Raw genomic sequence first — 12,634 nt, forward strand, 5'->3', positions numbered from 1 at the left:
ATTCCAGTTTTATATATTTTTTCCAGAGTATTGTGTTCTGATCTCTACACTTTCTACATTTGAATGGATTGAATACTGTCATTTCTTTTCCATAGTGGTTGTTCCATTTCTGGGCTCTTTATCTGGGTTTGGTTTGTTCTTGGTTTTATGATTACATCCTTTTTAAAGAAGAGCTCAGGGGTGCTATAGTCCCTTTAGTTCTTACATGTTTTAAAGTACCATTTGTGCTTTCATGCTTGAATGTCATCTTGAGTTAGTACAAAATCTGGGGTTATATGGACACCTGGGTGGCTCAGTTAGTTAAGCTTCTGCCTTCGGCTCAGGTCATGATCTTGGAGTCCTGGGATCAAGCCCCAGGTTTACCTCCCTGCTTGGCATGTGGTTTGCTTCTCCCTCTGCTGCTCCCCCTGCTTATTCTCTCTCTCTCTCTCAAATAAATACAATCTTTAAAAAAATTTTGGGGGGTTATAGAATGTCTTTCTCTAAGAAGGTTGTAAATGTTGTTTCATGGTCTTCCAGTATTCATTTTTACTATGGAGGTATCTAAGGCAAGGGTGATTCCCCACCGCCCCCCCCCCCCGTCTGATGACTTGAAATTTTTTTTTCAAGAATTTATTTATTTATTTGACAGACAGAGATCACAAGTAGGCAGAGAAGCAGGCAGAGAGAGAGAGGAGGAAGCAGGCTCCCCACTGAGCAGAGAGCACGATGCGGGACTTGATCCCAGGACTCTGGGATCATGACCCGAGCCGAAGGCAGTGGCTTAACCCACTGAGCCACCCAGGCGCCCCATGACTTGAAATTTTTAAAAATGGAAAAAAAACCCCAAACTTTTATTTATCTTTGAATTCTGGGGAATAGATGGGGAAGGAATCATTATCAGAGTTTTCTGGATATGGTGTGCTTCTGACCTTTCAGATTTCAAGTCTTGTTTTATTTTTAAAAAAGTTTTTTATTATCTTAGAATTTGCTCTGTTGTCTAATACATATGAGTTAGATCCCTGTCGTTTTCTTTACATATACCTAATTTCATTTAGGTTTAACTGTTACACAAAAAATTGTATACATTTAATGAATACATCTTGCTCAGTTTGGAAATATGTATGTATCTGTGATAACCACAACTAAAGAACCAAACATACCCATCACCTCTAAAAATTTCCTTGTATTCTTGTGTGTATTTTGTAGGAAGACTTAACAAGAGCTTTATCCTTTTAACATTTTGAAATGTGTAATACCACATTTTTAACTGTAGGTACAAAGTTGTACAGCAGATCTCTAGAACTTACTCATCTTGTGTAACAGAAACTTTATACAAGTGTGGAAAAAGTTAGGTACCAAACAGTGAATGTAATATGCTAAATATTTATAAGGGAAAAAAGAAATGTAAGAATGTATATGTGTGTGTGTATGTATATATATATATATATTTTTTTTTTTTTTTTAAATATAGGCTCTCTAATGTGGGGCTTGAACTTATGACCCTGAGACTGACACCTAAGCTGAGATCAAGAGTTGAATGCTTAACTGACTGAGCTGTCCAGGGACCCCATATTTGCTTTTTTATATATACAAATGTATATGCATATATGTGTGTGTGTATGTGTGTGTATGAAATAGAGTGAGACAGAGAGTATCCTTGGAAGGGTACATAAGAAAAGGACCAGAGTGATTGCTTCTGGGAAGGAAAACTGGGCAGCAAGAAACTTTACTATTTATCTTTTTGTTTCTTTGAATATTAAAACATATGAATGGATTACCTACTCAAAAATGTATTACATTAATAACAAGGATTTATTAAGAGCCTTAGAGGAACTGCTAAATAAAGGAATCCCGAGAACATGCTGGAAAAAGCCAACAAATTATAAAGTTGCTGAAATGTACTAAGCAGTGAAAATCTTGGATAATTTCTTACTATGGTCCTTTATAGAATTATACCCTATTATAAATTTCATGTAGAACTAACTTCTTGTTTAGGGTTGAATGCACAAAACCATATATGGTAAATACTTGTTTTAAACATGATCATCTTTATTATTTGAAAAAAACTTCAGTTGTTTTAGCCTCATCCTGTATTTACAGGGCTTGTAGTACAACTCCACAATGATCATAGCTTCACTGAAAGTACTACTCCTTGAAAGGAAATGGGACATGTGAAGAGTTTTCAGGAAATTAGTGAAGAGGGGAAGAGAAGACTGCTGGGAAAAATATTCTTTCAACTAAAGTTGGTTATAACCACTCATTTTTATCATATTCAAAAATAGGGATTAATAGTTTGATTTTTTTAAAGGTGGTTTTAATATTCCTGATATGGTTATCCCTGTTAAAAAGTTCTACAAGACCCAGGGAGACTCACTCACCCTTCCTGGAACTGTGCTTGGGCAGATTCCTCTGCAACAAGAGTCTCATATTCCTCAGCTGCAAACCTGTCCCAGTCAGAAGGCTCAGGCCCCTCATTCTCAACATCCTGATTGCACAGAGGACAGGAAACAAAAATAATCAAAGACAAAGAATTAGAGATAGATTTCCTTTACTTATATACATCATTTGTGATTATCTACCCGAAAATGTTTCATCTTAACGTGTTAAAAGACGTGCTATTAAAGTAACACTCCTAACATGATTTCTGTGCCTCCAATCACAAAATTATAGTGAATTCTTGGCAGCTAATTCTTTAGGTCTAGATTCTTTTGCCTTATAATCAGAGACCTTTCCCGAGGCCTTTCTCCCTGGCACTTTGCACAGCAGCTATATGGAGTGACTTGTGGTTTTTGCATATGTCTACCTGAAATACACCATCCCTTCCTCCGGCACATTTTTATTGCTTCTCTAAAAGCCAGCTCAGATACCATGTCATCTGTGCTATCTTCCTGGAAACAGCCCTTCTTCCCCAAATCATTTCTGTACTAACCTGTGTATGCTTGATTGCTACTTTTTGTTCTTTTTTATCTCTATTTGACCATATGTCTCTTCAACACACTGTCTAAAATTTATTGAGCACTTTCTGACTAAAAATGTTTTTTGCAGATCAGAACAAATCTTGATATACTGTCACCTCTTATAAAGTAAAATTTATAACACAAATAAAAGAAATGAAGGGGGAAAAGGCTTTACATTTTCTTTTTCTTCTATGATACGGGCATTATCTTGGATTACATATTCCAGGTAAAATGTTTTTCTATGATTAAAATTAGCACTGCCTTCAGATGTAAGGTTAATTATGCCTAGAAGAATGTAAATACCTAAATATTGACCATACTATGTGTTATGATATTTAATCCACTTTAAGAACACCTACCACATCCTTTTAACATCTTTGAAACTGGCACACATCTTAAATTTACAATGGCAATTTTGTTTGTTTTAAAGTATATAAGATAATGGGCACCTTTGAGTCAGTGAAACATAATTCTGTCTTTAAGCTAGTGATAATGTGCCTTGATATGCTCCAAGATAAGGTGCAGTTTTTGTTTTTAGAGGTGATCTTTGTATTCTTACTGCTACTTAGGTCTACATGTAGAAGGAAAAGAAAAGACAGTGCAAGTTTCCTGCAGTTGTACTCCTATAGGACCAGTGGAAACAGTCCTTTTCTATCAACATTATTTTTACTTTTTAAACAAGGGAATAGAAGGGAAGTGTTGATATTCTGCCTCCTACTCCTTTCTGGACACAGACCACATGATGTTCAGGGTTTTTTGAAGGTCCCTAGACTTTTGTGTATGGGGAAGGGTACTCATCTCTATTCAGGTATAGAATGACTTCACAGTGATAGTCATGCACAACAATCATTAAACTTGAAAAAAATGTTATATTATCTGAGGGTTGTTTATCATGGAGAACGCCTAGTTTTCATTATGATGGAGAAAGTTGTTTACCATGTCATCCTGGAAATGAATGGTACAGTTAACCCCAATATGCTTTCTAATACAGATATGCCTACTGATACATGGTTTAAAAAATGGAAGGACAAATTTTTTTCAAAACTTTTGTAAGTAGTTTCTAAAATATATATAAGAACACAAACCATACAATTCACAATGATAGGCATATGAAGGTTACCTGAACCTGAAGATTAGCTGTGGGGAGAGATGTGCTTTAGGTCCATTTTTCTCTTTTCAGTATGCGATGAAATGTTTTAAATGTTACTTCTTTAAATACAAGACTCCTATAGGTAGAGATCATTTTTATCTGTAGCACACAAACCCTGATACTGCAGCCCTCATATAGAAGTTAAAACCAGTACCTTCTGGACCGCAAAGGGATCTCTCTGTTCATGGTCTAAGTACTTCTCCAGATTAAAGAAAGTGTCATAAAAGATGTGTGCCATTCTGCATCTCTTCAGATCTCGTAGTGTTATTTTCCCTATGTAAAAATAAATTACTAAATTTTAAGAACTGTTTTTTGGCAAGTGAAAAAATCTTTTACTGAAGTTTAAAAGTATATGTATATGCTAATTTTATTATACAAGAACCCATTTTTTTGAGGTAAAACTGACATAAAATTCACCATTTTAACCTTTTTAGTGTGTAATTCCATGGCTTTTAGTACATTCACAATGTTGTGAAACCATCACTACTATTGAGCTCCATAATGTTTCTTCACTTCAAAAGGAAACTCTGTACCCATCAAGCCGACCTTCCACAACTCCCCTTATCCTGAGCTCTGGGCAATCAATAATCGGCTTTCTGTTTCTGTGGGCAACTTTTTTAAAAAAAAAGATATACTTACTTATTTGAGAGTGCAGTGGGCCAGGGCACAGGGAGGAGAGAGAGAATCTCAGACTCCCCTCTGAACATGGAGCCCCAGGTAGGGCTTGATCTGACCTTGAGATCATGACCTGAGCTGAAATCAAGAGCTGAATGCTTAACTGACTGAGGTACCCAGGCACCCCTCTATGGAAAAACTTCTTAAGTAGGATTTGCTATCAATTGTTGGTTCCACACCAAAAAGAGAAATTTAAATATTTCTGTATTTGAGAAGCCAGTATGGAAGACTCTGGAAGTTAAATAATTTAGGACAATCCAGGATTAAATGCCCACTCTGTTACATAGGTGAAAAGTGCAAACGGCCTTTTACTCAATCTTACCCTCAATGGCTGGCTTCACCAGGTCAAGCATCTGACACAGCAAATCATGGAATGGCAACGGCTCAATGCCCATGGCTTCCATCCGTTCACACTGCTCCTCATAGAAGTACTCTAGCTCGTACATGGAGAGTACACCATCTCCATCCACATCCATGCAGCGGAACCAATACTCAATGCTAGGACATAAAGACACTGGTTATTTTTTTATCTTTATATTTTCAGATAAGATGCCTATATTATTCCTTCCTTACATTTCAGTTTTAAGAACTGTGTATTAATTTCACACTATGAAAGATGAAATTCTAGCTCTTTTACTTCTCATTCCACTTTACCTACAGGCTCTTCTGGACCTCTTAAATTACCCAACATTCAGAGTTTATAACTTATTTTTCTTTTCTCTCCTATTTGCTTAGATTTCTGTGTACATGTTATTGTTCAATGCCCATATCTGCCAGTTCTCTACAACCATAATCAGTCTCATCAGGGTTCTACCAACTAGATATTCTTGATGAAGTCTTTCTTGCTTCCTTCCAACTTACTCTAACCTGGACTGTTTGCCCTCTAGGCTGGGTTCACAGTTTCATCCCAGGGATTCCTTCACCTTTCTCCCACTTCTTGTATTTCATACTTTCCTCATTCTTGATTGACTTCCTTGTTTGGTGTAACACACCTTTCGGTAGCTTCCTGAAAAAAGGAGCATGGCAGGTAATGTTTTTTGTGATCTTGGATAGTTGAAAATACCTTTTATCTACCCCCTAACTTGGTTGATATTTTGGCTAGTTATAGGATTAAACCTCAGTGGTACTTTTCCTTCAGAATTTTAAAGGCAATGATACACTGTCTTCTATCTATCCACTGTTTTTGAAAAGTCTAAAGCCATGCTGATATCTGATCCTTTGACTCCAATAACCTTTTTTTTTCTTAAGCCTATACACATTTCTCTGGGTTCTTTGTGTTCTGAAATATCATGATGAAGTATCCTGGTTTGGGTCTAATTTATCTATTTTACTGGGCTTTCTGAGAGCCCTGTCCCTTAGTTCTTGGAAATCTTAAATTATCTTATTTCTTCCCTGCTTCTTTTTACCCTTATCCATTCTTTCTCTGGAACTCTTGTTATTCACATCTATATGATCAAATATGGTAGCCACTATCCATATAACGCTAGTTCAATTTTTTTTTTTTTAAAGACTGTATTTATTTGAGAGAGAACAAGAATGACAGAGAGCATGAGCAGGGGGAGGGAGAGGGAGAAGCAGACTTGGGGCTTGATCCCAGGATCCTGGGATTATGACCTGAGCTGAAGGCATATGCTTAACCAACTGAGCCACCCAAGCACCCTGACTAGTCCAATTTGAGGTATCTTTAAGAGCAAATACACAATAGATTTTGAAGACTTAATATGAAAAAAAGTAAAACATCAGTATTTTTATACTGATTACATGTTCAAATAACATTTCAGATATATTGGGTTAAATAGGATACATAATTACAGTTAATTTTGTTTCTCTACATTTTTACTGTGGCTAAAATTTTTAAAATAATTTTTTAATGTTTTAAGTAAAAACTGTATTTAAGGTATACAATGAGATAATTTAATATATAATGAAAATTACGACAGTAAAACTACTTAGCAGAGCATCTCCTCACTTAGTCACCATTTTTGGGAGGAAGAAGGGTGAGAGGATCTGAAAATCTACTCCCTTAGCAAATTTCCAGTATTCAGTACAGTATTATAAACTATAGTCACCATGTTGTATGTTTCATCCTGACTGCAACTTTGTACCCTTTGACCAGCTCTTCACCACTGCCTTCTCCCCTCAACCCCTCCTAACCAAAATTCTACTCTATGCCTGTTTGTATTTGACTGTTTTTAGATTCTACATATAAGTAAGATAATGCAGTATTTGTCTCTCTGTGCCTGCCTTATTTCACTTAGCATGGTGTACTCCAGGTTCATCCACATTATTGCAAATGACAGGATTTCCTTCTTTTTAAAGGGTGAATAATATTCCATTATATGCACACACACACACACACACAAACACATATATATATGCCATAATATTCCAGTGTGTATGTGTCACACACAATATACTTTCTTTATCCATTTATCCCCCAGGGGATATTCAGGGTGATTCCGCATCTTAGCTACTGTGAATAATGCTGCAATGAACATGGGAGTGCAGGTACCTCTTCATGATCTTAATTTCAGAGCTCTGATTTGAGATAGTGATATACGAAGATCCTGAACTGACTTCCTCTCACAGATACACCAAATCAACAGCTATATATGGTGTAATTTCCTCTGAAAAGAACCATTAAAACTACCTGAGTGACTCCTACACACTGGACAAACAAGAAAAATCCCACATCTATGTGGGTAGGACAGGCTGAGATACAATTTCACTCTAATTTCCACCTCTGTCATAGTGCCTGCAATCAGGAGGGACCTTAAACCTGAACTTCTTCCAAGAAGTTAAGGATTTGAATCTCACACTGGGCCCCATAACTTTTTAGGACCTGTAGCTAAAAGATGATTCCCTAAAACATCTAGCTCTGGAAACCAACAGAGCTTGTGTCCACGAGACCGACAAGGCTATAGTGAAGTGAGAAATGGCTCTTAAATGCTTGTGTGCTTGGACTCACCCACACCAAGGACCAGTGCAGAAGTAGCCAGTCAGCATACACACTTTCTGTGAAAGAGACTCATTTCCTTATCTTAAATCCTTGGCCTATCGGCAGGCATCTAGTTTCACATCTAGGGGCCTGCCTGGGGTACTCTCTGGGAACAACGGCTAGTGGATACTATCTTCACTCTCCCCCCTCTGCTGCACTACAGAGAGCCAGTATCTCCTGGAGGGAGATTTTACACACATCTGATGCCCCTGTTTTTATATCTGGAGCCCTGCCTGGTATTTGCAGCTGTCACCCAGTGGATACTCACTGATAGCCTGGCTCTTGTGGCCAGGGGTGGGGCTTGTGTTCCTGGGCCCCATGGGACTATAACAATAGGAGACACAGTTCTTGGCAGGTGGCTATATCCAGGGTACTGCATAGACAAGAAAGCCCCCAGGCTTTCTGTGAAAGAGAGCTATTTGCTTGTGTTGGAGTTTTAGCCCAAAAGGCAGGTTTCAGGTTTGGCATACATTTAGAAGCTTATGGTTACTTTCACGGAATGGAGGCCAGTGGATGCCATCTTTGTGCTCTCCCTTTGTCTTGCTCTAGCTTGCTGGAATCTTTTAGGAAGGAGTGTATGCACTTGCATGGTGCCCCAATTTTTGGGACTGCTTCCCAGGAGGCACTTTGAGTGGCTTAGCTCTGACAGTCAATGGGGCTTATGCTTGTGGTCCCACAGGACTGTATGTATATATGTGCATACTTTAAAAAGATGAAAACAAGTCTACATTTAGGTGCTGAGATCCCCCCCTTTAGGACCCTGACAGCTCTTGGCACAACCTCAACTACTGGGAGCCGTTTAAAATAAAATAGGATGCATGGACAATTTAAAGGTTTAAGAGACAACAGCTAGGGCAGGGGTGGAATAATAAGATTCACTATTACATGACGCTGCTATTCAAGAGTTGGAGAGGTGACCATTTTATCTAATGCACAGAAACCAACAGAGCCAAGCAAAATGAATTAACAAAAAAATATGTTCTGAAGTAAAAAACAAGATAAAATCTCAGAAAAAAATCCTTAATAAAACTAAATTAATAAAGTGGGTATAGAGGGATTATCCCTCCACATAATAAAGACCATATATGCAAGCCCACAGCTAACATCATCTTCATTGATGAAAAGCTGAAATTTTTCCTGTAAGATCTGAAGCAAGACAAAATACCCACTTTCATCATTTTTATTCAAGATAGTACTGGATGCCCTAGTCAGAGAAATTAGGCAAGAAAAAGAAATAAAAGTCATCCAAATTGGAAATGGAAGAAGCAAAACTGTTAACTCTGAGATGACATTATATACAGAAAACCCTAAAGACTCCATCAAAAACTGTTACAATTAATAAACTCTGTATAGTTGCAGGATACAAAAATCAATAGGAAGTAGCAGAAAGGTAAATTAACAAGCCCATTTTCAGCTATATCCCAAATAATATAATACCTGGAAATTAATTTAACCAAGGAAGAAAAAGACCTGTACACTGAAAACCACAGGATACTGATGAAAGAAACTGAAGACGACATGCATAAATGCAAAGACAGTTCATGTTCATGGATTGGAAGAATTAACATTGTTAATATTACTCAAAGCAATCTACAGATTTGGTACAGTCCCTATAAAAACTCTAACAGCATTTTTTACAGAAAGAGAACAAACTGTCCTAAAATTTGTATGGAATGACAAAAGACCATGAATAGCCAAAACAATATTGAGCAACAGGAAAAAAGCTGGAGACATCATACCACTTGATTTCAAAATGTACTACAAAACTACAGCAATCTAAACAGTGTGGTATTGGTATAGTACCAGACAGAACATACAATAGAACATACAATAGACAGCCCAGAAATAAACCCATGCAAATATGGTTAATTGATGTAGAACAAAGGAGTCAAGGATATAAAATGGAGAAAGGATAGTTGCTTCAATAAATGTGCTGGAAAAACTGACAGCCACGTGCCAAAGAAATAAACTGGACCAGTATCTTACACTATACACAAAAATCAAAATGTATTAAAAACTTAAATACGGGGCGCCTGGGTGACTCAGTGGGTTAAGCCGCTGCCTTCGGCTCAGGTCATGATCTCAGGGTCCTGGGATCGAGTCCCACGTCGGGCTCTCTGCTCAGCGGGGAGCCTGCTTCCTCCTCTCTCTCTCTTTGCCTGCCTCTCTGCCTACTTGTGATCTCTCTCTGTCAAATAAATAAATAAATAACAACAACAAAAAACAAAAACCTTAAATATGGGGCACCTGGGTGGCTCACTTGGTAAGTGTCTGCCTTTGGCTCATGTTATGATCCCAAGGTCCCGAGATCAAGTCCTGTGTCAGGTTCCCTGCTCAGCAGGGAGTCCACTTCTCCCTCTCCTTCTGCTCCTCCCATGCTTGTGCTCTCTCTCTCTTTCAAATAAATGAATAAAAAAAAATTTTTTTAAAAGATTTTATTTATTTGACATACAGAGATCACAAGTAGGCAGGGGTGGGGGAAGGAGGCTCCCTGCAGGGAGCCTGATGTGGAACTTGATCCCAGGACCTTGAGATCATGACCCAAGCCAAAGGCAGAGGCTTAACCCACTGAGCCACCCAGGTGCCCCTGAATAAAAAAAAAAAAAAAAAAAAAAAAAAAAAACTTAAAAAACCTGAATGCAATCAAACTATAAAACGTCTAGAAGAAAATATTGGCAGTAGGCTCCTTGATATCATCTTGGGAATGATTTTATGGATCTGACACCAAAAACAAAGGTAACAAAAGCAAAAATAAAGTGAGACTACATTAAACTAAAAAAACTTTTGCACAGCAAAGGAAATCATCAACAAAATAAAAAGGCAAACTCCTGTATATCCAAAACATATAAAGAAGTCATATAACTCAACAGCCAAACAAACAAACAAATAAACAAAAACCCAACTGACCAAACAATGGGTAGAGGATCTAAATAAACATTTTTCCAAAGACACACAGATGGCCAGTAGGTACATCAGAAGATGCTCAACATGACTCAGGATGCTCAGCATTTCATCAGGGAAATGCAGTTAAAAAAGATAATGAGGTATCACCTCACACCTGTTAGAATGATGGTCATCAAAAAGACTAGAAATAACAAGTGTTAGTGAGGATATGGAAAAAAGGGAATGTATGCGTACTGTGGCAAGAAAATAAATTAGTGCAGCTACAATGGAACACAACACTAAAGTTTCTCAGAAAATTATAAACAGAATTACTGTATAATCCAGCAATTCTACCTTTGGTTATTCATCTGAAGAAAATGAAAACAGTCAGTTGAAAAGATATATCCACTCTCATGTTCAATCCCATGTGGCATTATTTACAATAGCTAAAATATGGTAAAAACCCAAATGTCAATTGATGGATTAATAAAGGAAATGTGGTAGATATACACAGTGAAATATTACTCAGCCTAAAAAATGATTTGATTTAAAAAAATGGGTTAAGTACTTGAATACTTAAAAAAAAAAAAAGATTTACTTAGAGAGATAAGAGCATGAGCAAGCACAAAAGAGCGAGAGGGGCAAAGGGAGAGGAAGAGGAAGACAGAATCTCAAGCACACTCTGTGCCACTTGCAGAACCCGACACAGGGCTTAATCTCATGACCTCAAGATTGTGATTTGGTTTGACTGCGCCAAAACCAAGAGCTGGAGGCTTAACCAAATGTGCCACCCAGGTACTCCTTAATAGACATTTGTCTAAAGGAGACATACAGATGGCCAACAGACCCCTAAAAAGGTAGCAAACATCACTAATCATCAGGGAACTGCAAACTAAAATCACAATGGGGCATCACTTCATACTTGTCAGATGGCTAAAATAAAAAATACAAGAAATAATGAGTGTTGGTGAGGATGTGGAGAAAAAGGAACCCTCACGCACTGTTCATGGGAATGTAAACTGGTGCAGCCACTGTGGAAAACAGTATGGAGGTTCCTCCAAAAGTTAAAAATAGAAATACCATATGATCTAGTAATTCCATTACTGGGTATTTACCTAAGAAAACAAAAACATTATTTTGCACCCCATGTTTATTTCAGTGTTACTTACAATAGCCAAGATACAGAAGCAACCCAAGTGTCCACTGATAGATGACTGGAGGAAGATGTGGTATGTATATACAAAATGCAATATTACTCAGCTAAAAAAAAAAGAATGAATTCTTGCTGTTTGCCAACAACATGGATAAACTAGAGAGTATAATGCTACATGAAATAAATTAGGTCAGAGAAAGACGAAAATTGTATGATTATCACTCATATGTGAAATTTAAGAAACAAAGCAAATAAATGCAGAAAAGACCCAAACAGAAAACCCAGACTCTTAAATACAGAGAACAAATTGGTGGTTGCCAGAGGGGAGGTGGGGAGGGGATGGATGAAACAGAGGGAATTAAGAGTACACTTATCCTGATGAACACTGAGAAATGTACAGAACTGTGAAATAATTATATACCTGAAACTAACATAATACTGTATATTAATTTTTAAAAAATAATAAGAAATGAAATCCTGCCATTTGTGACAACATAGATGGACTCTGAGGCATTATGCCAGATAAAATAAGTCAAACACAAATACTCTATGATCTCTTATATTTGAAATCTAAGAAAAAAATAAATAAAAAACTGAGATCACAGACACAGCAAAAAGACTGGTGGTTACCAGAGTGGAGAGTGGCGGGCGGGGGAGGGGTGCGTGCAAATAGGGTAAAGGTGTTGAAAAGGTACAAGCTTCCATTTATAAGATAAGTCAGTCCTGGGGATGTAAAGTACTGCATGGTGACTATTGTTAAAATACTTTACTGCATATCGAAGGTTGCTAAAATCTTAAAAGTTTTCACAAGAAAGAAATTTTTAACTTTGTATGGT

General features: G+C 37.3%; 1 protein-coding gene across 5 annotated transcripts in view; it reads right to left on the minus strand.

The window, feature by feature from the left end:
- Positions 1-12,634, minus strand: part of PPP2R3A (protein phosphatase 2 regulatory subunit B''alpha) — a 195,533-nt gene that overhangs the window by 22,550 nt on the left and 160,349 nt on the right. For 4 of the 5 annotated variants that reach the window (XR_006609229.1, XM_045088873.1, XM_045088874.1 and 1 more), the window contains 3 exons: positions 5,087-5,262; positions 4,244-4,362; positions 2,361-2,467 (listed from right to left, as the gene is read on the minus strand). Coding sequence is in view for 4 of the 5 variants with exons in the window: in XM_045088873.1 (XP_044944808.1) it covers positions 2,361-2,467; positions 4,244-4,362; positions 5,087-5,262 (402 nt within the window). In the remaining variant the exon portion in view is untranslated. Of the gene's footprint in view, positions 1-2,360; positions 2,468-4,243; positions 4,363-5,086; positions 5,263-12,634 lie in introns of those variants that run through there. The other variant, XM_045088875.1, reaches the window with a different exon arrangement.

This window comes from Mustela putorius, unplaced genomic scaffold (assembly GCF_011764305.1).
Source record: "Mustela putorius furo isolate JIRA1106 unplaced genomic scaffold, ASM1176430v1.1 tig00003834_pilon_pilon_pilon, whole genome shotgun sequence".
Lineage (NCBI taxonomy): Eukaryota > Metazoa > Chordata > Mammalia > Carnivora > Mustelidae > Mustela > Mustela putorius.